This window comes from Bos javanicus, chromosome 7 (assembly GCF_032452875.1).
Source record: "Bos javanicus breed banteng chromosome 7, ARS-OSU_banteng_1.0, whole genome shotgun sequence".
In the NCBI taxonomy this organism is placed as follows: Eukaryota; Metazoa; Chordata; class Mammalia; order Artiodactyla; family Bovidae; genus Bos; species Bos javanicus.
This window is the reverse complement of record NC_083874.1, coordinates 19,703,795-19,720,166: the sequence shown is the minus strand read 5'-3', so window position 1 is coordinate 19,720,166 and position 16,372 is coordinate 19,703,795. Positions and strand designations below refer to the sequence as shown.

The window sequence follows — 16,372 nt, the reverse complement described above, 5'->3', positions numbered from 1 at the left end:
CCCGCTCAAGAAGCAGCATGGGTGTGTGCTAAGCCTCTTCAGTTCAATACTATGGACTAGTCCACCATGCTCCTCTATCCATGGGATTCTCCAGGCAAGGAAACTGGAGTGGGTTGTCATTCCTCCTCCAGGGGATCTTCCCAACCCAGGGATCGAACCCATGTCTCTTCTCCTGCATTGCAGGCAGATTCTTTACCACTGAGCCACGAGGGAAGCCCCTCAAAAAGCAGGCAAGAAGACAAACCCAGGCACAGGAAGCCCTGGTTCTGCAGACCTACTGGGAGGTCCATGCTCCTTGTAGCACTCAGCACTAACTTGCACCGCCCCTCCAATCACACTCCTGAAAGAGAAGGGGCTGAGGGCATGGCAGAGGGAAGGGGTTCTGAAAAAGGGGAAGTGAGAGTTGAGCCGCTCAGTGAACCAGTTGCGGGGGCTGGGGGGGTGCGCGTTGCTGTGCACCTTCATCAGTGCAAGTCTGCTACCACACACCCAGCACCTTAAAACATGTGTTGTCATCTCACAGTTGTGGGCCTGGAGTCTTGATTGGCCTACCTGGGTCCTCTGCTGAAGGTCCCTCAGGAGGTTGCAATTCAGGCGCAAGCCCAAGCTGGGCTTTATTCAAAGGCTGGACTGGGGATGGACCCATGGCTAGAACCCCTCACATGGTTGGTGGGCTTGGCTGCCCGCTGGCTGTTACTTGCCACATAGGCCTGTCCAACATGTGGACAAATCTCACCACGTCAAAGCCAGCAATGAAGTCAGCTGGAAGTCAGTCTGTGCAGACTACCCACCGATGTGACCTCCAGCACCTCCACAGCATTCTGTCATCAGGAACTGCCATGAGGCCAGCCTGCTCTTAAGGGAGTAGGGAGCAGGAGCAGGGGCTCCTTGGGGGCCTGCCTGCCAGACAAGGTGAATCACGGCATGTTAGCCTGCAGGTTCTGCCAAGGGTCAACACTATTAGTAAATGATTGTGGGGGACAGAGACTGGCAGGTGCTTTGTGAACACACAGTGGTTCCCTGTGCCCTTAGCAGACAGATTGAGAAAGCAACTCGAGATGACCTGGGTCGGGGGCAGAGGTCATCTCAGAGCAAGGACCCTGATGACACTGGGGAATTTGCCCTCAGCACAGAAGTGCTCTGGATTCTGAAAGGGCAGGTGTGAGTCCAAAGGGGGCTGTGGTTTCTACCCGGAAGCCTTAATCAGAAAGACTGGGAGAGTGAGGCCCCTCCTTTGCCTCCTGTTATCTCCCTGACACAGCCTAACTGCATAAAGGTTGGCTAGCTGAATGCTATTCACTGGTGCCCCAGAGCCTTCAGGGGGCCTCTGGCTCACCCCTCTTGGAGTCTGGAGGCCCTCCAGCACTGCAAGGAAGCCCATTTCTTTTCCAGGTGGCACCTGGACAATGGTTTGGTGATCTCACAGTCACCCACACTGGGCGCCCCTTTCCTGCCACAGGCCAACTGCATTTTGCAATGGATCACAGGGGGATGTGCTGTTCAGAGTCCTGTCTCAAAGGGCCACCACCAGGCGCCAGCCGTGGAGGACAATCACGGACCGACTGGAGAAACCTGAGTGGGTTTGACCACGCCACAGGCTGAAATCTACTGAGACTCTGAAAGTGGAAGTTGTTGACCAAAAGGACAGGTAATTCCCTGGTGGTCCAGTGGTTAGGGTCCCATGCTTCCACTGCAGGGCACATGGGTCCGATCCCTGGCTGGGGAACTAAGATCTCCCATGCTGTGCTTCACGGCCACAAAAAAAGGAACACCCCCAAATAAAAAAAGAAAAATGAATTTTACAGTCTTCTCAATTTTTCTAAAATTGGTTTAAAACAGGGGGAATAGGGAGATGCAGGGAACGAGGGAACAGAATGCTGACCAGGCCACTGGGGAGGAGGAAGCGGGTCAGAGGGACCCTCTTCGGAACCACATTCCAGACCCAGAGGCTGGGTGACTGGGGGCAGGAGTGGCAAAGACACCTCCTCCAGGCACGCCCAGAGCAGGCAGGGGGCCCACGTGACCTGACAGCGTCTCAGGAGCAGAGGGACAGAAAACCCCTCCAAGCCAACTCCAGTCGCCTGGATGCCTCCAGCTCTTCAGATACGTCCCCAGCTGAGCCCCAAGATAGGGGCAGCCTCCAAGACCCCCCTGGGCCATGAGGGCCCGCAGCGACAGAGGAAAGAAGACACAAGAGGCCACAGAGGCTGTGGTGCCAGCTAACTGCCAGGCAGGCCACCCCCATCCCAGCCAAGCAGAGAAGAGCAGGAGCCAGGGAAGTGTATTTTATTTCCTTAAGGCTGGCAGCAGGCACATGCTCAGAGCTGTGTGTGTCACACAATGGTGCTTGTGAGGGGCATAGAGTGGGCCCGCCCTGCCCCTTTTTGCCAGCCCCACAGCCAGGCTCCAGTGCCCTCCTCAGCCCCGCAGGGTGTTGTAGCCTGAGCCCTGCCGGGGCCACGGCTAGAGCGCCACCCACCTGCCCACCCATTCCTCCCCGCATATGGCCTTGGCTGGCCTCTGTTACGACGACTCCTCTCGGACTAAGGGCGGGGGGCTGCATAAGGGCCCCTGGATTAACACAATGGCAGCAGGGAACGCCGCTGGAGCTCAGCATGGCCACAGCTGGGACCCAGGTTTTGCTGAAGCCTGGTTCTTAGGGCACATTCTCTGGACCGCGCTGCAGGGCAGCACCTAGTGGCACAAAGCAGCACTGCCACAGAGACCACTTAGGGCGCCTTCTCCAGCAGCTGCACGGAGCGCAGCAAGTGGGCAGGCTGTAAGGGACCCTGGGGCTCTCCAGGTAGGGGACGCTGGTAACAAGGGCCCCTAGCAGTTACTCCAGGGCGTCCACTAGAGAGATGCTGGTCCAAGGGTAGTACTGGAGAAGGGAGTACAATGGGATCGGGCTGGGGATGAGGCGGGGTTGGGACCCTGCTGAAGGCTCTAAGCATTTTCAGGGAGCTGGAAAGAAGGAGAGGTTCCAAGGCTCTTCATCCCCTTCCCCACAGGAGGCCTGCCTTGGCAAAAACAGATTCAGCCTTGCAGATACTTCCTTTACCGCACCCGGACCCTGTGCCCTGCCACCACCACCCCCCCGCAATATAACCCCCAGACTGACACCTCCTCGAGGGCTAGGGGCACTGAGAGGGGCTGGGGGATGTGGATCAGAGGCCCTTCCACCACTGACTCTGGAGGAGCAGTTTCTCTTCTCCAGAGTGGAGGAGCCAGGGTGTCGAACAGAGGCTCCCCCTCAGTTCTGAGCCCCAGGACATTCACAGACAGCCCCCATGCCCCTGCACCAAGATTCCACACACTTGGCCCAAATGGAGAGCCTGAGGCTACTGGCCAGGCTCTGAACGTCAAGGCTGCCAGCCCAACCCTGGGCAGGTGTGAGGCGTGTGTGTCCACTGTGGCCAGTTCTGTCGTGGATGTGCCACCCCCTCGCACAGGTCCTGAGGTGATGCTGCCCTGGATGCTCCCGGAATGGAGCCGCAGGAGGGAGGGAGGGGCTGGGCTAGGGGCACTAGGGCGGTGCAGAGAAGGCCTCTGGGGCAGAGCCGGGCCAAGCCCTCCCTGGGCCGTGGATTCCTGGGCCCTACGGACCGCATCCGGCCTCCAGCTCCTGGGCACTGTGGGGCCACATCAGGGCGATGGGGCCTGCCACGGCCGAGGATGCCGCACCCTGGGCGGCCCTAGCGGAGGCTGCACTCCCCCTCTTGCAGCTTCTCCTGCTCCATGGCGCGTACCAGATCCTGCACGAACCGCATCTCGGAGGCCACCTGCTTGGCCAGCGCCTCGTAGCGGTTCTCCAGGCGGCTAAAGCGGCGCTTGAGCCCACTGGCCCCGAGCAGGGCCCCCTTGGCCTCCTCCTGTGCCTGCCGCTGCAGCGCCTCCGTCTTGTGCAGCTCCTGGCGCAGCCGCCGCAGGTCCTGGCCTAGGCTCTCGTTCTCCTCACGGTACCAGGCCTCCTTCTCCTCGTAGATGGCCGTCAGCGCCTCAAGGTCCTCATGGAACAGGCGTCGGCTGTGCTCCAGCCCGCGCAGGCCCTCCTCGGCCGCTGCCACCTCCTCCAGCACTTTGGAGAAGCGCTCGAAGTTGATGTAGGTATTGTTGGGGGGCATGCTTGAGTGCGACTTGATGGTGTACTCCTTGAGGCGTGCCGTCTTCAGGCGCCGCCGCTCTGGCTTCCGGCCGCTGTCCTCCCGCCGCACATTCCTCCGCCGGATGGCCTGCATGGGGAGAGGAGGGGAGGAAAGGGCGCCTTGGACTAGGGCCGCAGGGCAGTCCCCGGGCCCTCCGCCCACGTTATATTGGCCCACGGCCCTGCCCATCTAAGTACACGTGGTCCTGGCGCTTTCCCGCTCTGATGGTTGAGCTGAGACTTGATGGCAGACCACATGGTCACACCAGAGACCAGAGAGCCAGAAGTATTCACTGACCCTTGACTGAGGCTGCCAAGCCTGACCTCGGCCTGGAGGTGATCCCTTTATGAGAAGTTCTGGGGAGGGCACCCTGCTGTGTGCAGAGGGGCCGTGGACTCCAGCCAACAGTTCAATGAGACAACTCCGACACAACACTGACATACACCCTGTGCCCACAGCATCTAGGCCGACTCCTGTGGGGACCCTCGCCCATGCTGAGGGCTGGTCCCAACTACCATGCCCATGTGGGGGCAGCCCCACCACCTCACCTTGATCCAGGAGTGCTCCAGGCTCTGGGCGATGGTCATTCTCCTCCTGGAAGAGCCCCCAGAACTGGTTAGTTGCGTGAGTGCCGCCTTCACCGTCCTCCCCACACAGAGCAGGAAGGGGTGGTCCACGCTCTTCCGGCTGCAGCTCTGGTTCTCAGAGCTGACCTATGGCTGACTCAGGGCACCTCCCCTGGGTCACCACCCTAAAACCTGGTCCCTGAAGTCACTGTGCAGCCCAGCAGCAAGTTTCTGAAACAACCATGCCAGTACAGGCACAATTAAGGTCTCTCACTCTGCCTGGCTGGCCACAAGGAGCCCATCAAGGGGCTTGGGGATGACATGGACTCCAGGGTTTCCATGTTGTCTGCTAACAGCATTGACACCTAATGTTGGGGTCTCATAACTCAGACACCCAGAGGAGGAGCCTGGGGAGGACTAGCCCATGGGAGCACCTCTGGGTGAATGAAAGCTCTGTGTTGCCAGCATATTTAGCTTTTTCTAGGGAAAAAACCAAACAGTAATTTAGAATTTTATATGAAACCTCCTATCCTAAACACTGGCAACAAATGAAAAGCTTTGTAAGAAGCAGCTTTTTAAGAGGGCCAGCCTAAGCCTCCCTGTGCTATCTCCGCCCAGAACAGGAGCCACGGCCAACTCCCAGGTACGGGAGTGGCATCTCAGATGGACACGTTACTTGTCCTCGGCCACAGCGCCCATTCTGGGGGACTTGCCTGGCCCACCCTGCCTGGCCCAGTGCTCCTACTTGGGGTCTTTGACAAGCAGACGGCGGATGAAGTCCTTCGCCAGCTCGCTGGTGTTGCTGAAGTACTCCTCGTCAAAGTCGTAATTCACAGCCGAGATGTTGGTCAGGGTCTCCTGCTTGGTTTCACCCAGGAACGGGGACGCGCCACTCAGCCTAGGAGACAGACACCAGGCTCAGGGGGGCCAGACAGGTGTGCGGTCACTCCACGACCAGGCTGCTGCCCAGGCCACCACCCAGCTCCACTGTGCCCATGGAGGGGGCAGATGGGGAGGGAGGCAGATGCCAGGCCCCCAGTCACCCTGCATAAATACGCCCAGCCGCCAACCAGAGGCAGGGAAAATCCACTGCCCAGCCAGTAAGGGGTGCTGAAATGAGTCAGCAAAATCTCTGCAGAACCTCAAAGTATCCCCATAGACTTAGTCTTAGAGGCTTGGTCTCAAAGTCCCTTCCCTGAAGCCCTTAGTAGTTAGAGGCAAAATGGTTAACTGGGGCTGGGGGTGCAGTGCTGGGGGTTCCTGGCCAACACCGCAGACATCAGGTGTCTTTCCAGTGTGCTATGCTGAGGCCACACCACCACGCTGCATGGATCTGGGTGTGTGATGCTATGACTTTTTAGGTGAGAGATATGTATAGCTGGTTTTCACTCCCAACTGCAGGCACACAAAACCCTAAAACTTCCTAAAACCCAAGGCAGGAGCATCTACTGCTATAAAATTTGGTCTTTGTTTCATTTCCTAAAACAACTCCAGAGAATAGAGATAAAAGAAGTGTCTTTTCTTGCTCATGACAAGCCCCTTCCAGCCACACCTGAATTGGTACCAATGAGGTGTCTGTGGAAAGGCCCTAAGGAGAGGGGTGCCAGTTGAGGAGAGCAGTGGGGTCACAGGGATGGAACTTTCGTTCTGCCTCCAACCTCCAGGAAGGGGAGGGGTCGGAGGCTGAGTCCATCTCCAAAGGCCTGTGATTGAATCCACCACACTGAGGAGTTGACAGCCCAAGGACTAGGGGACAACAGTCCCAGACCAGAGCCTCGCGTGGTTACTTCACATGGTGAGGCCCTGCCTTTGGAACTCTCCTGAACATACTCTATCCTGCACACACTCACGCAGTTGTCCATCCATCCAGAGGCCGTGAGCACTGCAACAGGTCAGCTCACTGAGGGTCCTGCATTCCACTTGTGACCCCTGCACAGAAGCCTCCCGACCCTCCTCATGACCCAGCAAAGCCCCGGGAGGGCAGGTACTCACAGGATGTAGGTGATAACGCCAATGCTCCTGGAGAACACACAGAAGAGATGGGGTCAGCTCAGCTGCAGGCTTAGCACCCCAACCCCCAGAGTCCAAGACTGTCCAGCCAGGTGGGGGGCAGGCCTGTTAGCCCCAGGGACCCTCTCCCTCCAGGGTCTAAAGAGCCCCCACCAAGTCCCACCTTCTGCTCCAAGGGTGTCAGGACTGAACACTGAGGCACCTCTGGCCATGGCTGCCTGTCCAGATTCAAAGTGGCCGGGGTGCGGGCAGGGTAGACAGAGCACAAAGGCACCACAGGCCACGCAGATGTGGAGCCTCTTGAGGCCTCTGTGGCTGAGTGCAGACCTGGCAAACTCTTTCTATTAATGTAAAGGGTGAGACAGTGGGTGTTTCAGGCTCGGGCTACAAACAGTCTCTGTCACATACTCATCTGTTTTTGACAACCCTTCGAAGACCTGAGAACTCTTCCTAGCTCACAGGCCTGGATAGGTCAGCAACCCCTGTCCTAAGGCAATAGACTGTGTTGCCCCTGCCCCATGGCTCCAAGACCAGGAGGAGGGGCTGCATCCCAGCCCGTGGCTGTGACTCGGCAGCTCCCGGGCACAAAAGGAGGGTCCCCTGAGGAAAAGCAACAAGGGCAGCCCTGGGCCCACCACCCTCACTCACCACATGTCTGCCTCCAGACCCAGGGGCTCATAGTTGACAATTTCAGGAGCTGCAGAGACAGGGAGACAGGGTCAGGTGCCGGATGTGCCCAAGGGGGCACCCTGGACATGGCCCAGGGGAGTAGCAGAGCCCACAGACATGGCTGGCTCTTGGCAGGGAAAGCCAAGGTGGTGATTGCCCCAGGCCTTGAGTCCTCGGTGCCCAGCACTAGGGCACGATGGGAAACCTGAGGCCTGGGGGGCCTGCCTCCCCCTAAGCCAGCTGGAAATGCTCCAGTGCCCCCAGGCCCACCCGTTCCTCACCCACGAACTCCGGGGTCCCAAAGATGTTCTTGAACTCGTTCCCTGCCTCGATCTTGTGGGCGATGCCAAAGTCAATGAGCTTGATCCGTGGGTTGGGCACATTCTTGTCCAGGAGCATGATGTTTTCTGGCTGGTTTGGGGAGAAAGGCAGGGGGATGGACAGGGGCCTCTGAGGCTGCTGGCCCCATGTCTCAGGGAACAGTACTGGCCTGGCCCAGTGTGTGGGGTATGTATGGGCTGACTCCCCTCCACAGGTCCAGCCCAGAGCCATCCATCTCCTCAATGCCCCCAGCAAGGACACCATGGGAGAAGGGAGGTGGACCCTCTCAGCCCTGTCCTCACCCACGCTGGCCAGGCTCCTCCCCAACTCTGTGTTGTGGGCCCAGTGGACTACCTTGAGGTCGAAGTGGGCGATGCGCTTGGAGTGCAGATAGTGGACACCATCCAGGATCTGCTTGAGGAACTGGGTGGCCTCGTCCTCGGTCAGTGACTCCTTCTCGGCCAGGAAGTCGAAGAGCTCACCACCTGAGACCAGCTCGAGGATAAGCACCACGTCCGTCCTGTTCTCAAAGATGTCATGCAGTGTGATGATGTTGGGGTGCCGGATCTCCCGCAGGATGTTCACCTCCCGCTCGATCTCCTCTCGGCTCACTCCCCGGCGGCTGGACGAGAGGCGGCGCTTCTTGATGAACTTGGCTGCATACTCCTTCCCAGTACCCTTCTGCCGGCACTTCCGCACAATTGCAAACTGTCCGCTGCAGGGACAGAGGGGAGGGGAGGAGGAAGCAGGTGCTGAGAGAGACGCAGGACTCTGGGGACCTGGGCCACTTCCCAGGACAGTGCGTTCCAACCACCTCAAGAATGCACCCCTGGCAGCGGTGCTCCACGTGAGTGCAAACTGGCACTGAACACAGTGGCTGCCCAGAGTGTCTGCAGCAGTGAAAGAACCAACATGGTTCCATGTTTACCAAAATGAAGCTGGACCCTATCACGGCAAGTCAGGTGGAATTTTTTGCAGTCTTGAAAGCTGATTCTTTAGGCACTGAGAGGACAGACCCCCATGAAGACCTGCTCAGTGAAGACAGCAGCAGAGGAACACAAAGAATGAGGTTATTTTGGGTACAACAGAAAGATACAGGATTTCCCTGATGGTCCAATGGTTGAGAATCCGCCTGTCAATACAGGGGTCACAGGTTCAATTACTGGTACAGGAAGATCCCACATGCCATGGGGCAACTAAGCCCAAGTGCCACAACTACTGAGCCCAGGCGGCCTAGAGCCAGTGCTCCTTAACAAAAGAAGCCACTGCAATGAGAAGCCTATGCACCACAATTAGAGAGTAGCCCCAACTCACCACAACTAAAGAAACCCTGAACAGCAACAAAGACCCAGCTCAGACAAAAACCAGTTAATCAAAAAAAAGAAAGGTACATGTTTTACCACATATAAGGTATGTTGCCATGTAAGAGGTTGCCACAGGTAAGAGGTCTGAAGGACACATGCCTGGCTGTGAGCAGCAGATATCTCTGAAGAGCAGGACTGAGGGCAGTGAAGAGGGGTTTTTTCTTTTTATTAATATTTGCTATGATTCTATATGATTCAACTTTTCAGAGCACATTTTATCACAGTTTAAAATCCAAGAAAATATAAAAAGCCACTGAGTTCAAAAGAGCTTCAGAGTGAAAGAAGCACACAAGTTTCCACAAGAGAGGAGGGAGGATGTGGAGAAACTAGAACCCTGGTGCACGGCTAGTGGGAAAGCCAGACGGGGAAGCTGTGGCGAAAACTGTCTGGAGGTTCCTTAAAACCTTAAAAATGGAGTTACCTTCAGACCTAGGAATTCCACTCTACAAAAACTTGTACACAAATGTTCAGAGCACCATCATTCACAGCAGTCATAAGGTAGAGACAAATGGCGATCAGGGATACAGCATACACAAAATGTGGTCCCTCCACACACGGGAGCATTACTCAGTCCTGAAAAGGGGTGAAGCCCTGACACTTGCTACAATGTGGATGGACCCCGAGAATATGATGCCCAGTGAGAGAAACAGATGCAGAAGGACACTCAGTGTATAATCCACTGATGGGAAACACCTAGAACAGGCCAGAGAGTGGGTTTCTGGTTGTCAGGGGCTGAGGAGGTGATGAGGGTGACTGACTAGGGGGGTGGAGCTCCTTTTGGGATGATGAAAATGTTCTGAGATTATTTAATAGTGATGGCTGTAAAACTGTGAATATATGGAAGATCATTAAGTTGTACAGTTTAATAAACAGTATGGTGTGCCAATTATATCTCAAGACAGCTGTTATTTGAAGAGAAAGAGAGAAACTATTTACTGTCCTTCAGGGAGCTGTCCAATGTCCAAATTCTTTTGCTGTCTAGGAACTTAGCTACATTAACTTGCTTTCACTCAGGAATTGAGTGAAAAAGGCCAGAGGATAATTATTTTAAGCTTTACAGGCCATATGGTCTCTGTCACAATTTGTATGTGTTTTTACAACCCTTTAAAAAAGTAAAAAATCATTCTACGTTCGTGAGTGGACCATACTGCACTAGGCGAGGGCTGGATGTGGCCCACTGGCTATGGGTCATGCGAAAGTAGAGACTAAGTCTAAGACAGAAGGCACACAAGAGACCTCAACCAGGTCCCACCAGGGGTCAAGAGAAAGGGGACAAGGTGACTATGTGACAACTCAGAGAAATGGGACCCAGTGTGTAGAGGAAGGAGTGGCAGAGATGGGCCCTGGGGACAGGGGGATCTCTTCAGTTGGTGATAGCACAGACAGGACAGGCAGAACAAGAGACAGATGAGTGAGGGTGTCTTTGCCCAGCCAGCGGGGTCTTCAGAAAAGCCAAGGGACCCAGTAAGCGGACCTTACTAGGACACTGTGTACCAGCTGCAGCTGGCAAGCATCTAAAGCCGCTGTGCGCGTGAGCATCAAGGCACAAAGGCGCCACAGCGGCTGCTGCAGACATGCTCTATGCCCACTCGGGCAGGCAAGGTCAACATAGGCAGGTGGGAAGTGCAATGATCTCCAATCAAGGTGAGCTAAATAATGGTCCACGTCTGAATCCCCGGGACCTATGGGCGTGTCACCTCACTGGACAGAGGGGCTCTGAAGACAGAATTAAGGCCTCTGAGATGGGGACGACCCTGGACTCCCCAGTGGTCCCAGTGTCATCACAGGGTCCTCATAAGAGGGAGGCAGGAGGGTCAGAGGCAGAGAGAGACGGAAGATGTGTGCTGTTGCCTGTGAGGATGGAGGGAGGGGCCACGAGCCAGGGATGCGGTGCCTCTAGAAGCTGGAAGAGGCAGGAGCCTCCGGAGGGACCAACCTAGCAGATTCGTTTTAGACTCCAGACTCCCAGACCTTGACGTAAAACATGGATATTCTTCTCAGCCACTAAATTGTGGTAATTTGTTACAGCAGCAACAGGAAACTCATACACTAGTCTAAAAGCCAAGAGCACAGTCAGATGAGAAATGTCGTGTCCCTGATCAGGCCTCCCCCCAGTCCCTTAAATCCACCACAATGGTCCCCTGGGTACGTTGTGCTCCTGCCCCTGTCAACATCTTAGCTAACACTCCTCACTCCTGAAATGTCTTTCCTTCTCCTCTCTGCCTACATCAACCAAGCAAATTCTTCCAGGTCCACCTCCCACCTCACAATGACACTCCGACAGTAATCTCATTGAATGCCGAGTGTTTGCTGCCTATTGGGAACGCTCTAGGCCTGAATGTGTGGCCTAATTCTCAAATACAAGGATTTCTTCCCCTCTAGTTTTATTCCAAGATGAATCAAAAAACTAACAAAGAGTTCATGGCAGGGGGGAGGTGAAACTTTCCTGGTCGTCTAGTGGCTAAGACTCTGCACTCCCAATGCAGGAAGCCCTGGTCTAAGAACTAGATCCCACATGCTACAATGAGGATCAAGGATCCCATGTGCTGCAACTGTAACTAAGACCTGGCAGAGCCAAATAAATATTTTCTTTAAAACACACAAAAAAAGAGTTCATGGGAAGGGAAACCAAGACACTATTAGTGCTAAATTGTGTCCCCCAAAATCCTAACCCCTAGGACCCCTAAATCTGACTACTGTGATTTAGGGCCTTTGAAGAGGTAATTTAGTAAAAATGAGGTCACTGGTGCACAGTTGTGTCTGACTCGATGCGACCCCATGGACTGTAGCCCACCAGGCTCCTCTTGTCCATGAGATTTTCCAGGCAATACTGGAGTGGGTTGCCATTTCCTCCTCCAGGGAATCTTCCCAACCCACAGATCAAACCTGCATCTCCAGCATTGGCAGGCGCATTCTTTACCACAGAGCCACCAGGGAGCCCGAGGTCACTGGGGTGGATCTTAACCCAACAGGGTTAAGTGTCCTTGTAAGAGGAGGAGGTCAGGACACAGACACGCGCAGAGGGAGACCACATGAAGCCGCGGGGAGAAGGGGGCATCGCACACCAATGAGAAAGCCTCAGACGAGCCAAGCCTGCAGCACCTTGATCCTTGACATCTAGCCTCCAGCAGCCTGAGGTGACGAATGCAGACACACTCCGTGACACAGAAACCAGGCTGGCGTCCACACTGACCAACCACAGACTAATTTATCTCCCAAGATTGCCCAGGTGACTTGACTTGGGAGAACCCTCCATACACATCCACACAAAAATACTCACTCCCATTTTATTCAGCCCATGACTCCCAGGACAAGAAAACTCGGCTGGGCTTAACTCAAAGCAGAAGCCAGACGCCCACTTCTGGCTCCAGCACACCTGCGCTTTGCAATCAGCAGGGCTTAGTCTCAAGGCCTGAGTCCTGCCTGGCCACCTTCAGTCTACATGGCCTTGGGCAAGCTGATTTCCTGTTCTGAGCCTCAGTTTCTTCATCCACAAAATGGGGATGATAATGGTCCTGCCTGGTAGAGCCTTTCACAGACGAATAGGAGTGTAACAAAAAACAGCCCAGGAGTCAGATGGCCAAACAATATCTACAAGTTCTACAGTTGCAGCACAGTATGCACAGTGTTCCATGGCATTAATCCTTCACCTGTGTGTCTCTAAGAATGTTCTGGATCATTACATAGGGCAATGCTGTCCATAATGACAGCCACTGGCCACACGGAAGCTGTCCAACCCATTCAAACTGAGGTGTGCTGTGAGCATACAAGACACACCAGAATTCAAAGGCTTCACATCAAAAACACGTAGTAAACTATTTCATTGAAAAATTTTATAGGAACTTCCCTGGTGGTCCGGTGGCCAAGACTCCACGCTCACAATCCAGGGGGGCGTGGGTTCCATCTCTACTCAGGGAACTAGATCTTGCATGCCACAACTAAAAAAATCCCGAGTGCTGCAACTAAGACCTGGAGCAGCCAAATAAATAAATATTTTTTAAATAATAATAATAATTTTTATAATGAATGACAACCAAAATGGTAACAGTTTGACGTAACAGGTTAAATAAAATACATTATAATAAAATTATTAAAGTTGACAACTACTAGAGAATTTCAATAAAATTCCTACATGGCTTGCTTTATACAAGTTGCCATGCTCTTTTTAATGGCTGCATAATATTCTGTTGACAAAGCAGTGATGCTGTGATGGTCACCGAAAAGGCCCCATCTTCTGCTCACATAAAGTCCTTACAGTGATTCTCCCCATCCCTAGATCTTAGGTCTACGTATATGCTATACCCACAGAATTAACTCCTAGGAGTGAAATTGGTGGGTTAAAGGGAACATACATGATAGTTTTACTGACTATTGGCCTGCTACTCTCAGCAGAAGGCCCTAACATTTTCAATAATAGAGTCTGAGATTTCCGTGGGGGTGAGGGAGATGGCCTGCATTTCCTGCCGCTCTACCAGAGGAAATTCCTAAAGGAGGGACTTCAGAATCCCAAATGAGCCCCAGAGGCTCTCTCAGCAAAAGCCTGATGAATGGCTCAGTTATTTACATTCCCTTCTGGTGACATCATGGGGCCGGCCAAGGCAGCTCCGGGAAGGCCAGCCAGCAACAAACTCACCAAATAAGGGTTGAGGCTCAGCAGAAAAAAGGATGGTAGCTGGCAGGTCTGAGGCGGGAGAGCTCCCAGGGGACGCTCCCAGGCCCGGCCTGGCAGGAAATCAGCTGCCCGGCTGGATTGGGAAACCTCTGCTCTTTCCCACAAGAATGCTAACAATGGGCCAGGGTGTGGGCCCGGACAGGAGGCCCGGGAGGCTCCACTGCCTCCCACAAGAGAGGTTTAAAGACACAGACAGACCTTTACCAACATCTACTGCTCTCATGCCATAGGCCAGGCACTGTCTTAGGTGCTGTTTGGACTGGATCATGTTTATTCCCAAAGGAAGTGCACAGGGGATGTCGGAACAAGAATTCCAGGCCCAGACTGGCTCCCTCCAAAGCCCAAATTCATCCCACAGCACATGATACTGACTCATCCCTGCTTGGGGAGAGCGGGAGAAAGGACAGGAGGAGAGGATATACCCCAGAAGACCCCACAGTAGGTCGGGTCTCCCCCCTCCTCGGGGCCCCATCAGAGGGGACTGCTCACCTTCCCAGCTCCTCTCCCATCTCATAGTGGTCTTCCACATCCTCCTGCCTGAATGTTGACATGGTGGCCGGTCTGCCTTCCAGCGTCTTCCACCCCAGTACAAACCTGGTCAGTGGTCCGGGAACAGTACCTCACGGAGTCCTCTCGCTGTGACCCTGGAGGAGACAGAGAAACAGAAAAGGACTGAGATGCCAGTCATTACTTCTGGGTCAAAGGCTCGATCAGCATCCCCCAAATAGGTTTCAGATCCACCATGCTGAAATTCCACCTTCCCTGTAGAAGGCACTTGCATTTGGTGGGCGAGGCGCTTTCATGTGTCATCTCATTTCCATACCACACTGCCCCAGGGGTCAGTGTTAGCCCGGCTTGTGCCACTTACACCTCCGTAACTCCCAGGAGCCATAGATCTGTGGTTCTGCACACAACACCCCAGTCTTTTTCTGCCTCTTCCTTCTAGGCTTCTCCCAATCTCATCCATAGCCCCCAAATTCCTATAAGTTCTCCCACACTCTTCACACCCCCAAACCCTGGGACACCCTGATTCTCTGCCAGATTTACGACACACTCCCATCTCCCTGTCCCTCAGCAAGCTTAACCCCTCCTCTTCCTTACCCACTGCCCCCACATGCCCTCCCCTTCTCGGGTGGTCACTAAGATCCTCTGCGGCGCTGGGCTTACCCCATCTCTTGCCCCCGCCTTCCTGAATTTACCAGGAACTGGACAACGGCTTCTAAGCTCCTCCAAGGCCCTAACCCATTCATGCTCCCTCTGACCTCCGCCGTGCTAGCAAAGTTAACTTCCTCCTCCCCCTTCCTCGAAGACATCTCTTTCAAGTTTCAAAGGTCCCCGCCCCAAGCTCCACACCCACAACAGAACCCCGCAAAGGGCGACATCTGAGTCTCCTCCATGATCCTTCTCTTCCAACCTTCTCACAAGCTCCAAGGCAGACCCCTACGGCTTCCTTCAGAGACGCCGCCAAGATTCCCCCAACCCTTAACGTCCCGGCTCCAGCGTCCCAGAGGCCGCCACGCCCCTCACAGGCCCCGGCCCAGATCCTTCTCCCGTCCAGTCATCTCACGGATCCCCAAAAGTACCCCCTACTAAGTCGCCCAGGAGCCCCTACCCCGGCAGCCTCGGACCAAGTCCGCTCCGCACCCTCGACCCCACGCCGCGGACCTGTCCCTCAGCCGCGCTGGCGGGCGACGCGTCCTCAGGCCCCGCCGCCTCGGCCGCCGCGACGCGCCAACCCTTGCGTCGTCTCCGCGCCCGCCAGAGCCCGCCCACAAGAGGTTGATCCCACCGCCCATTGGTCAGCACAGACACCGCTCGTGAATCCCCGCCCACTGCCCCCTTTCAGGCCCCGGCCCACGGGCGTCCGGCCCTCCTCACCAAAATGAGGCCTCACCTTTGGTACAGGCTTGCCTCCCACAGCTGATTGGCTGTAAAGAACGTCGGTCAAATTTACGGAAGTCGGCCTCCTGACTTCCGGTCCCTGGACCGCCCCGCCCCTTCTCCTCTGACCGGGGTCCTGAAGCTGGGCAGTAGGATGCTGAAGTCCTGCACCCCTATTCCTGCCTTTCTTGGGCGTGAAATACGCGAATCCTATGCCCAGCTCTCTCATGACAGCTCCTGAGGCGGACCCTGGGGCTGCTTCAGTCCCAGGCAGTTTTCTCCTCTGTAAAATGTTCAGTTCAGTTGCTCAGTCGTGTCCGACTCTTTGCAACCCCATGAATCGCAGCACGCCAGGCCTCCCTGTCCATCACCAACTCCCGGAGTTTACTCAAACTCATGTCCATCGAGTCGGTGATGCCATCCAGCCATCTCATCCTCTGTCGTCCCCTTCTCTTCCTGTCCCCAATCCCTCCCAGCCTCAAAGTCTTTTCCAATGAGTCAACTCTTCCCATATGAGGTGGCCAAAGTATTGGAGTTTCAGCTTCAGCATCAGTCCTTCCAATGAACACCCAGGACTGGTCTCCTTTAGAATGGACTGGTTGGATCTCCTTGCAGTCCAAGGGACTCTCAAGAGTCTTCTCCAACACCACAGTTCAAAAGCATCAATTCTTCAGTGCTCAGCTTTCTTCACAGTCCAACTCTCACATCCATACATGACCACAGGAAAAACCATAGCCCTGACTA

General features: G+C 54.9%; 1 protein-coding gene across 2 annotated transcripts; it reads right to left on the bottom strand.

Moving 5' to 3' along the window:
- Window positions 1-2,270: 2,270 nt before the first annotated feature.
- DAPK3 (death associated protein kinase 3) lies at window positions 2,271-15,517 on the bottom strand. Of its 2 annotated transcripts, none has more exons than XM_061422645.1 (9): window positions 15,413-15,517; window positions 14,237-14,391; window positions 8,066-8,426; window positions 7,672-7,801; window positions 7,370-7,418; window positions 6,704-6,730; window positions 5,457-5,609; window positions 4,694-4,739; window positions 2,271-4,232 (listed from the first exon to the last, which is right to left on the bottom strand). In XM_061422645.1, the coding sequence occupies exons 2-9, from the start codon at window positions 14,296-14,298 to the stop codon at window positions 3,696-3,698; spliced, it is 1,365 nt and encodes a 454-aa protein (XP_061278629.1). In that variant the 5' UTR covers window positions 14,299-14,391; window positions 15,413-15,517; the 3' UTR covers window positions 2,271-3,695. The 2 variants fall into 2 exon arrangements, with proteins under 2 accessions (XP_061278629.1, XP_061278628.1); XM_061422644.1 differs by having other exon boundaries at window positions 15,360-15,491.
- Window positions 15,518-16,372: the final 855 nt, after the last annotated feature.